We start from the raw sequence: 13,975 nt of genomic DNA on the forward strand, positions 1-13,975 counted from the left end.
TTGGCACTATGGTTGGTGTTGTGTAGTAGTGTTCATACACTGTCGTTACCAACGTGAACCAAAACAAGGTGATTAGAAATATATACTAACCTTTATTTCAAGTCAGGGCAAACATGCAGGCACACACATTCAAACATAAATACAGCAACCACTACAAATTATCCTTTGAATGGATCGTTTGCATTCAACATTGCCTGCAGGCTATCGCATATTTTCATTTTGAAATGTTGTTACAATAAACTTCATTTCAGCTTCCGTTTCTTCACAGCATAGTTACTATAATTCAGGTTTATAAAACCAAATCCCGTTGAGATACGGGTACTCCAAAGTTTAAGTAAAGTTCATGTATCCCTCATTTAGTTAGGGATAAAGAAAAATGTATATCTGTAAATTTAATTTCCAAATCCCCTTTACAAAACGATGTCAGTTGAAAAGGTGAAGTGCAGGAATTGTAAAACAAAATCTAAAAATAAAATAAATAAACATTTAAATACCAAAAGGCAAAATTGTGGATTGCTCAATCTGGTAGTAAGGAACAGCTGGTGATAATTTCACATTGCAGGTGTATGTGTGAAGAGCATTGAACACCTTGGTAAGGGTCTGTTATTTCGGTTGTCGTCATGACCCTGCCCCAGAGGTCCCCACTTCCTGTCTGTGGGGTCAGCTGTTGCAGGAGGTCGAGGAAGAGCTCAACACGTCTGAAGAGTGGAGCAGTCTTCAGGTTGAAGTAGTTTAGAGTAACCATTCTAATAGGTCTTCAGAAGCTCCTCGTCCTTGTTTCTATTGTAAAAAACATAGGTATTGTTTTTAATCAAAGCTATGCTTAAAGGGATAGTGAGAGATGTAGTAAATTAAGCCATTTTCTACTTACCCAGAGTCAGATGAACTCATAGATACCATTTTTATGTCTCTGTGTGCAGTTTGAATTAAGTTGCTAACTAACGTTAACGCAATTGCTAACTAACGTTAACACGACTGGAAGAATGCTAGCTGTACCTGTAGATTTCCAGTCATTGCTCTAATGCTAGTTAGCAATGGCTCACGAAATTACCTTCAAAACTGCATGCAGAGACATACAAATGTTGTATTTATAAGGTGTACAGCAGTCTCAACGTCAACAGTGAAGAGGAAACTCCGGGATGCTGGCCTTCTAGGCAGAGTTCCTCTGCCCATCTTCATCTTTTATTGGCCAGTCTGAGATGAGGCTTTTTCTTTGCAACTCTGCCTAGAAGGCCAGTATCCCGGAGTCACCTCTTCACTGTTGACGTTGAGACTGGTGTTTTGCGGGCACTATTTAATGAAGCTACCAGTTGAGGCGTCTGTTTCTCAAACTAGACACTCTAATGTACTTGTCCTCTTGCTCAGTTGTGCACCGGGGCCTCCCACTCCTCTTTCTATTCTGGTTAGAGCCAGTTTGCGCTATTCTGTGAAAAAGTAGTACACAGTGTTGTACCAGATCTTCAGTTTCCTGGCAATTTCTCACATGGAATAGCCTTCATTTCTCAGAACAAGAATAGACTGACGAGTTTCAGAAGAAAGATATTTGTTTCTGGCCATTTTGAGCCTGTAATCGAACCCACAAATGCTGATGCTCCAGATACTCAACTAGTCTAAAGAAGGTCCGTTTTATTGCTTCTTTAATAAGAACAACAGTTTTCAGCTGTGCTAACATAATTGCAAAAGGGTTTTCTAATGATCACTTAGCTAATCCAAGTTGATCATTTTAAAAGGCTAACACAACGTGCCATTGGAACACAGGAGTAATGGTTGCTGATAATGGGCCTCTGTACGCCTATGTAGATATTCCATTCAAAATCAGCCGTATCCAGCTACAATAGTAATTTACAACATGAACAATATCTACACTGTACTTCTGATCAATTTCCTTTTTTTTTTTTTAAATGGTAAAAAAAATGTGCTTTTCTTTCAAAAACAAGGACATTTCTAAGTGACCCCAAACTTTTGAATGGTAGTGTATATACAGTACAAAATCCATGTGTACTTGTGTATAGAGCAAATGCTAGTATTCCTGGATGGCAGGAAGCTTGGACCCAGTGATGTACTGGGCCGTTCACACTACCCTCTGTAGTGCCTTGTGGTCGGAGCCGAACAGTCGCCATACCAGGCAGTGATGCAACCAGTCAGGATGCTCTTGATGGTGCAGCTGTAGAACCTTTTGAGGATCTGAGGACCCATGCCAAATCTTCTCAGTCTCCTGAGGGGGAATAGGTTTTGTCGTGCCCGCTTCACGACTGGTGGTGTGCTTGGACCATGTTAGTTTGTTGGTGATGTGGACACCAAGGAACTTGAAGCTCTCAACCTGCTCCACTGCAGCCCGGTTGATGAGAATGGGGGCGTACCCAATTTTAATAATTGAGTAAAAGTAAAGATACCTTAAAAGAAAATTATTCAAGTAAAAGTAACCAAGTAAAGTACTACTTGAGTAAAAGTCTAAAATTGGTGTCAGGGAAAACGTAAGGAGTAAAAAGTACATAATTCCTTCAGGAATGTAGTGGGGTAAAAGTTGTCAAAAATATAAATAGTAAAATAAAGTACAAACAAAAAAACGACTTAAGTACGCCACTGGTTGGAAGCCAACCGAACCATTGTGTCGGAGGAAACACCGTCCAGATGGCGACCGGAAGTCAGCTTGCAGGTGCCCGACTCGCCACAAGGAGTCACTAGAGTGCGATGGGACAAGGAAATCCTAGCCCACCAAACCCTCCCCTAACCCGGACGACGCTGGGCCAATTGTGAGCCGCCTCATGGATCTTTCCCGATCACAGTGCTTGAGTGAAGCCTCAAGCACTGCAGTGCAGTGCCTTAGACCGCTGCGCCACTCGGGAGGCCAAGGTTTTTTTACATCCATTGTAAATGACAACGGTTCCTCTCTCAATGCGAAAAATCTTTCCAACACTCCCCCTCGATAACCACCTAGCCTCGTGTGAAATAGAACATTGTCATGCTCTGATCCTGTCTCCACATAGTTTGGCAAACAGGCGTGCGCACAGTGGATGTGGTTTGATGTAATTTACAAATCGAAGTTACCTGCTGCAGTATATCTCAGAGTTCTGTGCTCAGGCTCTTTTTCCACCAGTTGCTCTCGGTGTATCAAACAATGCGTCCAATGGCAAAGGGAGACACCATAACTAGAGTGCAGAGGCCTGCCTGCCGCCCCGTGATAGATGGAGCCCCATCTGTGCAAAAGCCCACCATTCGATCCCATATGGAATCTGTTTTTCATCAATATAGCCACGCAGCACACTGAACATCCCCTGTGTCGTTTCATGCCCGGGAATCGTGAGACAGAAGAATATGTCCTTGTGAATAGCATTCCCCAACATGTATAGCGAACAAAAGTCAATTCATGGGCATCTCGGCCCTCACAGCTAACATCTATTTAGATAGCATAAGCTGGGGGAGTTTCCTCTTGATTGCTAGCTCTTTATTTAACAGTGTTATCTGACAAAGGTATTGATGTGAGTTTCTCTGCCTTTGACTCCCACACATTGTTTTCACCATATCAATTGCGGCCGTTAATATCAAAGTCTCTGCAATAGTGTGGTGTTTCACAGCGTAGCGGGCCTAGCTATTCACCGCAGGAATTATTCAAGTGCAACCTCTGGTTGAATTTTATCTTTGAAACATTTTCATTCAGATTTTTAAGGTTAACCACATTACAATGATTTTGAGATACAAAGATGATATAATATACACATTTCAGGATTTTGGAAATTCTCCCGCAACCCCATTTTCATATTAGGGAATTGCGACCCCTAGTTTGGGAACCACTGCCTTAACCCCTCTTGCCACAGTGTCTTACAGAGACAAAGCCTTTTGCTAAAGATGGATAACAATGACTGACATTTGTTAAAGAGAAAGCAACAGCTTTGTGAGTGGAGGGATATCTGTCACTGGGAGAGATGTGGCAGGACCAACACACTGGAATTAAATGCTTAGGGTTCTTTAGATAATCAACGTAGCACTGTGTAACTCGAGGTGTTGAGGGCAACCAGTGAACTAGTAGTAATTTTAGAAGGCCTACATGATGCCCAGTCTTAGGCTGAAAAGATTAAGAATGTCCAGTATTATGCTTCTACTGGATGATATGTTTAGTCCTGGTTTAGCCCTACTGGATAAGGTTAATCAGGCTGTGTATAACCAGTCCTTCCCTCACCTTGGTTTGCGCTTCATGGTTGTCATCAGCTTGACCAGCTGCAGCAGTAGGATGGAGGAACTGAGCTCAAAGACACCAATCAACTTCATCACTTCCTTTAGTGTTCAGCCCTGAGGAGGTGGGGCCGTATGCACTACTGTCAGGGGGTCCTGTCAACTCTGGGCCATCCATCTACAAAAAAAATTAAATAGATAATACATTTTTTTAAATACATTCATATGGAAATTTAACAGAGGGATGAGGCATGTGAGTAAATAGTGGTTAGAAGTAACCGTTGATTCTCAAACAGAAGGTGCACACTGAAGGGAATTTCTGCTATCCAAGTTCCAGTTCTATCTCCTGGCCCTGGCCTGGGTGAGCCTCACTGACTAACCTGCCATGGTGAACTCGGAGAAGGCCACCCTCTCCAGCAGGGCGCGGAGCAGCTCGAAGGGCGCGTCCTTCAGGCTGAGGGACAGGCAGACAGCCTTGCTGTAGTGCAGCTCTGCCAGGCTCCTGTGCCGTTTCCTCAGGTGCTCATCCCCCACCTGGCACAGAGGAGGAAACATAGCAATAACATACTGAAAACCTTAATGCTCTTCTACAGACAACACAACCTTTAAATGTTTTCAAACATAGTAGACATTTTACTCTGGTTGCAGTGTACGTCCTAGGCCTAGTCCTTACCTGGTTGCGGAAGCAGCTGTGGTACATGGAGGCAGCTCTGTACTGGTAGAGAGGCTGGCGGGCTGACTTGGTCTGCAGGTCACAGTAATTCAGAGACTTCAGCATGGCCTCCGTCACCTCCTGCTCAATCTGGCAACACACAGGAATGACAACTTTATTACAGACCACTGTGCTCCTACTCCTACAAATAACCATTTGACTTGTGAAAAAACACTAACCATTTCACCTAGGGCAGCATGTAAAGTTTGAAAGGTTAGTTAACTTACTAGACATTTTCCATTCTGTTCATTCACCTACTATAAATCTCTCCAAGTGTGGCCCATGGCCTCTTACCTGTTCCTGGGCCTTTCTGGACAGAGGGGCAACATCCTGCAGTAGAGTGGCCAGGCTAAAGTAGTTAGTGGACAGCTCCCAGTTGACCAAGTCCCACACTGCAGGGTGGTTCCCTCTGGTGGCCAAGGACTGCATAGCCCTCAGGTAGGTAGTCTATAGCCTGGAGAAGATCTCTGCTCTAAAGATCTCCGTCTATTTTTTAGAGCACATCTTAGTAGTGATTTTAAGTTGAATTGTCCTACTTAAAAAAAAGAAACCTTAGAGATCTTATGTATCAATTTTCAAAATGACACATGTGACTGGCACAAAGATAAGCAGATCGTCTTGCCTTCATGCCTTTCTACTTACTGTGGAAAACAACATGGGTTGGTAGTCATTGAAATGGAAATCAGTATATGTCTACTAAATAATTATATGGTTGTGGTACCTAGATAGAGAGCTTCCTCTTGGAAGAACTCTCCTGTGCTCAGGTCTGCAGAGACAGCACAGTGGGCCTGGGCACAGATCCTCATCAGTTTGCCTGTGTTGCACACCAGCAGAGAGGTGTTGGTGCTGTACTCAATGGCCTGAAAGTTCTTCATGCCCTTCTCAAAGCACGAGAAACTCTTCTTCCACATCTCCTGCTCAGCTATAGATACAGACTTGTTCACTGTAAAGGAAGGGGGGGATTAGAGTGAGGGAAAGGTCTGTATCCTGAACCTTTAACTGGAAGAACGATATCATGTTTGTGAAATATTTCCTATTCATAAATGAATTCAACAACCAACCATTTACAAAATCATCATCCATAACTGATAGGCCAGACTGACTGACTTATTTCACCGTTATTTAACCAGGAAGGCCAGTTGAGAACAAGTTTGAATTTGTAACAACAATAACGCACTGAATTTATATAGAGGATCGGTAAAGTTTTGCCATAGTAAGCACTGTAATGTTAGCATTTTTTTATGACAGGTTCTTGCTTTTGAAAAGCACTACATTAAAATGGCAAGACCTTTACATTCTAAATAATATTTAAACCTTTTGGGTCAATTGTGAACACATTAGGAGGGACGTGTTATATGTTTATCGTTGAAAAGTGTGCGAGTGTCTCCTCACCCTGGCAGCTGCTCGCTCTCTCCTGGTCCTCGTTGGTCTGGTAGCTGTACTCCTCCAGGTAGGCAGCACGGTTACTTGCGTTCTGGGCCAGCAACAGCTGGATGTCCCCACACAGAGACAGACTGGATGTGGAACAGTAGCACCAGCAGGTACAGGATACTCCTCACCGAACAGTAGGCCTCTGCAGAGGGAGGGAAAGAGAAGGGAATGAAGGAAGGGTGGTAGACACACTGATCGTAGTACCGCAGGGCTAATTTGAGGTAACGCAAGAAAGGTTGAACCCTATTAGAACAGGTTGCCTACATTATCCATCAGTCCAACCTCAGACAGCCACTCAGATCAACGTTGACTACAGCATGCTTAAGTGAGCCAGAGAGGAGACACTGACCGTGGCACTGCAGGGCCAGTTTGATGTAGCGCAGGGCCCGGCCGTTCTTCAGCAGGTTAGAGGCAGCGTCAGAGAAAGAGAGAGAGGGGAACGGAGAGAGACGGAGGGGGAGGGCGGGAGAGAGTGAGAGAGGATAATATAGATATATATATTTTTGCAAATGTCTCTGGATATCAATGAAAGGTCTGCATGGAAATTTGAGAAACAAACAAAGACCTTTGGTCTTGTGGAGTAAGTAAGAGTCCAGTCCATTACCTGTGGGTGCCTGTCCTGGTCCAGGAGCTTGACACAGTTGAGGATCAACGTTCCGATTGTCCCATACTGCTTCCTGTTCTGGCTCTTCTTCAGTATCATGTTGCTAGCCACTCTGCAAGAACAACAATGCACATTCTACAAAACAGAATGTATAGTCTGGTGCCATCTGTTGGGACTAATTTGCCATTAATGCATTGACTGATAACACTGTGCATTGTGCACTAGTTTCAGGTATGCTGTGTTGATACCGTACCAGGTTGCAGGCACCTACTTGTAAAGAAGCACATCCACAGGCAGGGTGAAGGGGTTCTGGCATTTCTCCTCTGCTGCTTCCTCAGAGAGTGATGAGGTCATACAGCTTTACGATGTCACTTCCACTAGCTGAGGAAACACAGAAACAGGACTATTCGATGAAGCAGGTCTACTACCACACAGTAGTGTTTATTTACCAGGTTATTCTCACATGTATTTTGTAAGTCATACAGGAGGTACAGTTAGTGTGTTGTGTTATCTCCCACCTTTGAAGAGCCAGTTGGTAAAGCCCTTTATGGTGCAGTTAGACTTGAGAAAGAACCAAATGTTCTGAGCGGTGTCTTTCACAACCATGGTTGAGAAGGTGGAGTTCTCAAGATCAGGGATGTCCTCTGTTCAGATCATCTCATATTTCTGACCAAAGAACAATCAGCACTAATATTAAAACAGTATTCAATTGTGAATAAAATGACTCATTTGGGCAGTAAAAACTAGGCTTATTTACATGGACGATGCCATTGACGTGAAAGCACATGACGAGCTCTGGAACATTGCACATCAGATTGTCCAGCCAGTAGTCAATACCTGTGAGAATGTTGATTGGCTTGTGGTTATTCCTAAAAAAGAAAGAACCTTCTAGGTATTTTGCAGGGGAACATTGCTGTGGAACAGTAGTAAACCATCTGAACATTTTTATATTGACTGACATGAATAATGGCCATTGTTCCCCGTTTTTCGTGATTCTGACCTGAGCCGCAGGCTGGGTAGCATCCTTCTCCAAAGATAGGCATGTTGGACCACACCAGCATGTGGATGTCCTCAAACATCCACAAGATGTTCCTCACAAAGTCATTCCTCAAACCCTGTCAATCAAGTTGAGGGAAAAAAGTTGAATGGATACTTGAATTGAATAGATTTAACTCATTTACAATCAAATAAACAAATGCCAACAAAACAAAATAGAGAAAATACACAGTCTCCTGAGTTTGTTGATGAAGTTTCTTAGCACTAGCCTACCTGACTGTTCTCCCCTTTGTTGAACAATGTGGTAAGGTTCAGCTCTTTGGAAGCCACTTGTCCCAATGCATACTTGCTGTCCCATGTGAAGACTTTCCTGTAAGGAATGGACATACAGTCACAAAGGAAGAAACTGTGAAACTCAACAAGAGCACAGCAACACACCGGGTACTGCACCGGGTACTGCACCGGGTACTGCACCGGGTACTGCACCGGGTACTGCACCGGGTACTGCACATTTCCATAAAGTGTGGCCTACCTCTGTGTGCTGCAGCCTCCTCCGAGTCTGAAGCAGTGCTGATGAAGGTAACGGGCCAGGAGGGACCAAACTCCTCCGCCCCACACTCCTCATCAGGGTTGTCTGATTCAGGGACAGGCTCTGTGGCTCCATCACCATTTATACTGGCAAAGACATTGAGGAGTACAACTATTAGGATTTACTCTGGCTCAAATAAGGTTCTCTTGTTTCTATTGCAAGTCATTCACATTGACAAGTAGGTTAGAAGTCCAACCTCAAGTATCTCACTTGTAGTAGAGGAACTTGGACAGGATTGCTTTTTGGTACCAGTGATCTTTACTCTTCTTTTCCCTCTACCACTTCCGATCTATTACCCTCTGGTAAAACTCCATTAGCCATGTCCAATCTCCTCTCTGTGACATAGTGTAAAAACAGAACATACAATCAAATGTATTTTTTTACAAGCATTGTCAATCATCCAGATATGAGCTTTCTCACATCCTTCATTGACATTTAAACAGGCTTCTTCTCCACTGGCTGTCTAACTGTACCTGAGAAGAACTCATGAAGAGCCAGTTCATCTAGGAGGAGAGTCCTTCCCACACGGTGGACTGCCATGGGACTTAGTGTAGGGGATCTTCAACAGCTTCTTGATGTTCTGAATAGAAAAGAGAATGAGACCCTTAGGTTCACCAAACAAGTCAAATACATATTAGCAGTAGCAATAACAATACAACATTCTTAGCTGTTCAGTGGATAGACCTACCTCAGAGTCCTCCACCACATCAACATGATCCCTAATGGAATCAATTAAGTCATAACCCATCCCCAAACTGGAGCAAGGAGAAAGTACATGTACATGAGCACCTTGCAACAATTCAGTGATGATGCATACCACCAGATATCACATCTCGTTTTGAGGGCTGAATAACCAGTGCTTCACCTGGAGAAAGGCTTGCTCTTGCTGCTGGACCCTAGTAGAGAGGTGCCTGCAGGCCCACGTTGGGGGCTCTCCCATAGCCAGTTGGCAGCTTCAGATCAGTCTTCTCCTGTAGTAGTGCATAGGTGGTGGGTTGAGGGGCAGCAGAGTACTTCACTGCATGGTTCTTTATTTCGTTGTTGCCTAGGCACATCTCCCCACTCCTTTGACACATGTAAACAAAAGTGGCATTGATGGTAAACTGAGTTCACTTGTCTGTTAAGTCACTGACAACTTGATTCAATATAACAAGTAAATAGTTAAATGATTGTGTAGATATTGTGATGTTAGCTACAACTAACTAAATACATTTAAATATCCTATGTACAGTATGTCCTGTGCAAAGTCATAAAATAACGTGACCCTGCAATGCATGCATAAACAGATAGCTAACTGCAGTTCAAAGCTAGCTAGCTATTGGTTACTTGCCTGCCACTGTCACCCACTTCTTCACTTCCACGGTCTGGAGGGACGCCATCCTCTCGGTTCCCAATCCCAGCTGTTGCTGAACTCATGATCTATCTACAAGCTAGCTCCTGGCCACACAAACGAATGCTGTCCAAGGGGTACCCGTTCATAGCAAACTAGCTGCCTTAAAATGTCAACAACAATTGCACAGTCACAAGATTGCTGCTAACTCATCACCTGCTGTTTAGTAGCTAGCTAACATAACGTTATTTGTTCATGATCAGAACAATATGAAAATATTCTAACAAATTGAGTTACTGCTTTTACATTTAACCTATCACTGTTTTGCAGAACCTTCCAGCCGGTATCAACAACACCACTTGCTTTAGCCGTTCTGTCTGCTACTGTTGACAGACCACGCGTTATTGTAAAGCGAGAGAGCTCACAACTTCCGGGTAAAAAAAAAGCTAAATAAAAGACCGCATTTTCAGGATTATGAATTGAACCAAACTCCAAAACTATTTGCCAGGTCGCAATTGTAAATGAGAACTTGTTCTCAACTTGCCTACCTGGTTAAATAAAGGTGAAATTAAAAAAATAAAAAAAATGAAGGGTAAGTGGCTTTTAATATAATACAACAGGATGTGGTAGCTATCTGTTACATAACTGATATAATTGGATTTGGACAAAGGCGACAAAAACATTTAAAAGAAGAGAGGTTAGGGTTGGACTTTTAGTTTGATATAAGCAGTCGGTTGTGATGTACAGTGAGGCTTTTTAGTTGCTGCTAACTTCACATGTTCAATTATGCTCTGGATATGGCAATTCCTTCTAGAAGTTAACTTCCAGTGAGTTTACAGAAAAGGATACAATAAATGACATTTTCTGGATAATTTTTATTAATTCTCTTATGTTCTGATTCTTTATTTTTCTACTCTTTACCCTAATTCCTTATCTTTAGCTAAATGTATTATTTCTTTATTTTCCCCCAGTTCCCTTTCCTTCCGTTTTATAATTGGAAGGTTAAATAAAACTGCCTTCAAATGAACTAGAAAACGGGGAATAAGGCGGGCTGAATTGTGATGTAACAAACAGAAATAAAGACACTTATTTTTTTCAAATGGAATACAAATTATTTGTGATTAGTATGTTATTATAGTTACTGTTGTTTGCATTCTTTGCGAGAAGAATGTGAGAAGCAAAAGTATTATAAACCCTGTCGAGTTGGTCATATTTTGTACTGTCGTTACAAAGTTTCAACCTTGTTAAAATGACAAAAGGTGGTAAGAAATACTCATCAATGGAAAAGGATGGCAAATGGGTAAGATTCTGATTACTTTAAATCTTTCACTATTAGCTTATGATGAGCCCATTATAATTGCACTCAACTTTGCAGATACTGACAAATAAAGTTATTATAAAGACACCCCTGTACCTTTCCTAACAACTTTATGCCTTTCAAAATGTGCAGTTGGCTCATGCAGGTTTACCAGCAAATGACACCAGTAAACGGGAGACGTGCACCAGCACAGGGTATATGATGTCTCAGAGTGAACCACTACCTCCAGCATCTAGCACAGAGAAGTATCCCAAGATCTTCATCAACACAGAACAGGTTGGCAGAGTGCAATACATTCATGCAGAGAGTGAAACATCTTACTCAAAAGTGTCTACATGGTCTTGGGTTGTTGTTATGTGTGCAATCACCTTCATTTCCATGAAGATGATTACATTTATCCTTTATACAATCTACTAATAATTGTTGGCATAACTATGCCAAAACCTAGGAGAAAATGTGATATATCAATTAACTATTCTTTTTACAGAAAACCATGGGAAGAGTCTATCCATTCTCAGCCCATGATAACCAAGCTGCACTGCAAGATACCATCAATGTATTTGATGATGTAAGCAATATGCCCACTACAAAGAAAACAAAGACATCATCAAGGATGTTGTCAAATCAACACTAAGGTTTTTAGTAAGATAATACAACAAAATAAAATTGGAAACAATACCATTTTTCTTATTATGTTTTTCATAGGGATTAGGCCGCAAGAAGTGCCTGGACGAGCGTAGACAACATAACTCCCACTTCTGCCTGTGCCACCATGGAAGTGTGAGTGGCGTGGGGGAGACGAGGGGAGATTTCTCAGCCTATCAGACAGACTACCAGGACCGCCAGGACACAGAGGGCTCCTCCACCAGCAGGCGTTTTCCCAGTAACCATCTTGATAGGTCCACTGTGGCAGCTGCTGCCCAGGCAGGAGAGCACTTTATGTGGTTCGGGAGGCATGATGAGGACCGTCCTGTGCCCCTTGAAGTGCTGGCAGCTACTAACTGCTCCTCCTCATCCAAGCCGTCCAGACACTCCTACCATATCAGGCATTAGATGAATACACTATATTATCCAAATACTCTTCCTTAGGAAATCACAAAGCAACACATCTTGATAGTTTTCCAAGTGCAAATAAAAAATATGAAACATTGAGATACGGAGATGTTAAATTGTATTATTTATACATTTCTCCTTTTACAGTAAAACTGGGTTCTTAAGGAAAGACAGATCAGACAACCATCCCCTTTGTTCCTCATTAATTAATCACATCCAGATTAATTACGCAATGAAGGGCCATCTATTTTCAAGTACACCATTTGTCACAAGATTTAGATAGAAAAACCTTGTAAATCACATCATAAATGAGAAAGATTATTAGATGTGATGTACAAAAGACAAAAGAATAAACTGAGGAGACATTGCAGCCTAGTCTCATAGACTAGATGTAACATAGTAAAGGTAAATCCGGGACACTCAAATTAGTATGATATGTTATGTTTGGTTACATAAGACAGATGGTTACTTAAGGCAAAAACGAAAGCAGGGTATAACACAAAGGTATTTCAACCCAAAGGTTGAGAGTTCAAATCTCATCATGGACAACTATAGCATTTTAACTAATTAGCAACTTTTCAACTACTTACTACTTTTTTGAAACGTTGCAACTATCTAGCATGCTACATAACCCTTCCACTAACCCTAACCTCAACCCTTTTAGCTGAGACTTCCCTTAACCTTAACCTTTTAATCTAACTCACCCCTAGCCTAGCTAATGTTAGTCAGATAGCAAACTTTAGCAACCTAGGGACCTAGCTAGAAGTTGTAACATATTATACATTTTGCAAAGTCATAACACATGAGAGGAATCGTAATTCGTAACATATCATAAGAAATGAGTGATGGACATCCACAAATTAATGCATAGCATATGAAACATAACATACACTATATATAGAAAAGTATGTGGACACCCCTTCAAATTAGTGGATTTGGCTATTTCAGGCACACCCGTTGACAAGTGTATAAAATCGAGCACACAGCCATGAGACAAACATTGGCAGTAGAATGGCCTTACTGAAGGGCTCTGTGACTTTCAGGGTGGAACCGTCTGTCCTCAGTTGCAACACTCACTACCGAATTCCAAACTGCCTCTGGAAGCAAAGTCAGCACAAGAACTGTTCGTCGGGAGCTTCATAAAATGGGTTTTCATAGCCGAGCAGCCGCACACAAGCCTAAGATCACCAATGCGCAATGCCAAGTGTCGGCTGGAGTGGTATAAAGCTCGCTGACATTGGACACTGGAGCAGTGGAAACACATTCTCTGGAGTGATGAATCACGCTTCACCATCTGGCAGTCCGACGTACCAATCTGGATTTGTCGGATGCCAGGAGAACGCTACCTGCCCGAATGAAAACTGTAAAGTTTGGTGGAGGAGGAATATTGGTCTGGGGCTATTTTTCATGGATCGGTCTAGGTCCCTTAGTTCCAGTGAAGGGAAATATTCACGCTACAGCATACTGTACAATTACATTCTACACAATTCTGTGCTTCCAACTTTGTGGTAACAGTTTGGGGAAGGCCCATTCCTCTTTCAGCATGACAATGCCCCCGTGCACAAAGCGAGGTCTATACAGAAATGGTTTGTCGAGATCAGTGTAGAAGAACTTGACTGGCCTGCACAGAGCCCTGGCCTCAACCCCATCAAAGACCTTTGAGATGAATTGGAACGCGGATTGCGAGCCAGGCCTAATTGCCCAACATCAGTGGCCAACTTCACAAATGCTCTTGTGGCTGAATGGAAGCAAGTTCCCGCAGCAATTTTCCA

The 13,975-nt window shown here is 42.5% G+C and overlaps 2 protein-coding genes across 2 annotated transcripts; one reads left to right on the forward strand and one right to left on the reverse strand.

Annotated features, from left to right (window-relative positions):
• Nucleotides 1-72: 72 nt before the first annotated feature.
• Nucleotides 73-9,569, reverse strand: LOC106605675 (erythroid differentiation-related factor 1). The gene is given in 19 exon segments (XM_045696234.1): nucleotides 73-780; nucleotides 4,178-4,348; nucleotides 4,551-4,704; nucleotides 4,844-4,972; nucleotides 5,177-5,329; nucleotides 5,659-5,825; nucleotides 6,275-6,396; nucleotides 6,398-6,455; nucleotides 6,663-6,914; nucleotides 6,917-7,029; nucleotides 7,189-7,253; nucleotides 7,255-7,298; nucleotides 7,436-7,583; nucleotides 7,675-8,032; nucleotides 8,187-8,283; nucleotides 8,446-8,588; nucleotides 8,699-8,837; nucleotides 8,976-9,082; nucleotides 9,368-9,569. Coding segments are annotated over 13 exon segments (1,623 nt in total). The 5' UTR covers nucleotides 7,861-8,032; nucleotides 8,187-8,283; nucleotides 8,446-8,588; nucleotides 8,699-8,837; nucleotides 8,976-9,082; nucleotides 9,368-9,569; the 3' UTR covers nucleotides 73-780; nucleotides 4,178-4,316.
• A 1,400-nt stretch (nucleotides 9,570-10,969) lies between these two features.
• tex36 (testis expressed 36) lies at nucleotides 10,970-12,270 on the forward strand. Its single transcript, XM_014206839.2, has 4 exons — nucleotides 10,970-11,132; nucleotides 11,283-11,426; nucleotides 11,638-11,718; nucleotides 11,856-12,270. The coding sequence occupies exons 1-4, from the start codon at nucleotides 11,082-11,084 to the stop codon at nucleotides 12,201-12,203; spliced, it is 624 nt and encodes a 207-aa protein (XP_014062314.1). The 5' UTR covers nucleotides 10,970-11,081; the 3' UTR covers nucleotides 12,204-12,270.
• The last annotated feature ends 1,705 nt before the right edge of the window (nucleotides 12,271-13,975 follow it).

This window comes from Salmo salar, chromosome ssa01, assembly GCF_905237065.1.
Source record: "Salmo salar chromosome ssa01, Ssal_v3.1, whole genome shotgun sequence".
Taxonomy (NCBI): Eukaryota; Metazoa; Chordata; class Actinopteri; order Salmoniformes; family Salmonidae; genus Salmo; species Salmo salar.

Excerpts from the sequence above, each read along its gene's own strand:
- tex36 (XM_014206839.2), top strand. The coding sequence starts at position 11,082 with ATGACAAAAGGTGGTAAGAAATACTCATCAATGGAAAAGGATGGCAAA. Across the intron at positions 11,427-11,637 it reads TCTTCATCAACACAGAACAG|AAAACCATGGGAAGAGTCTA; the intron begins GTTGGCAGAGTG and ends TTCTTTTTACAG. Across the intron at positions 11,719-11,855 it reads CCATCAATGTATTTGATGAT|GGATTAGGCCGCAAGAAGTG; the intron begins GTAAGCAATATG and ends TGTTTTTCATAG.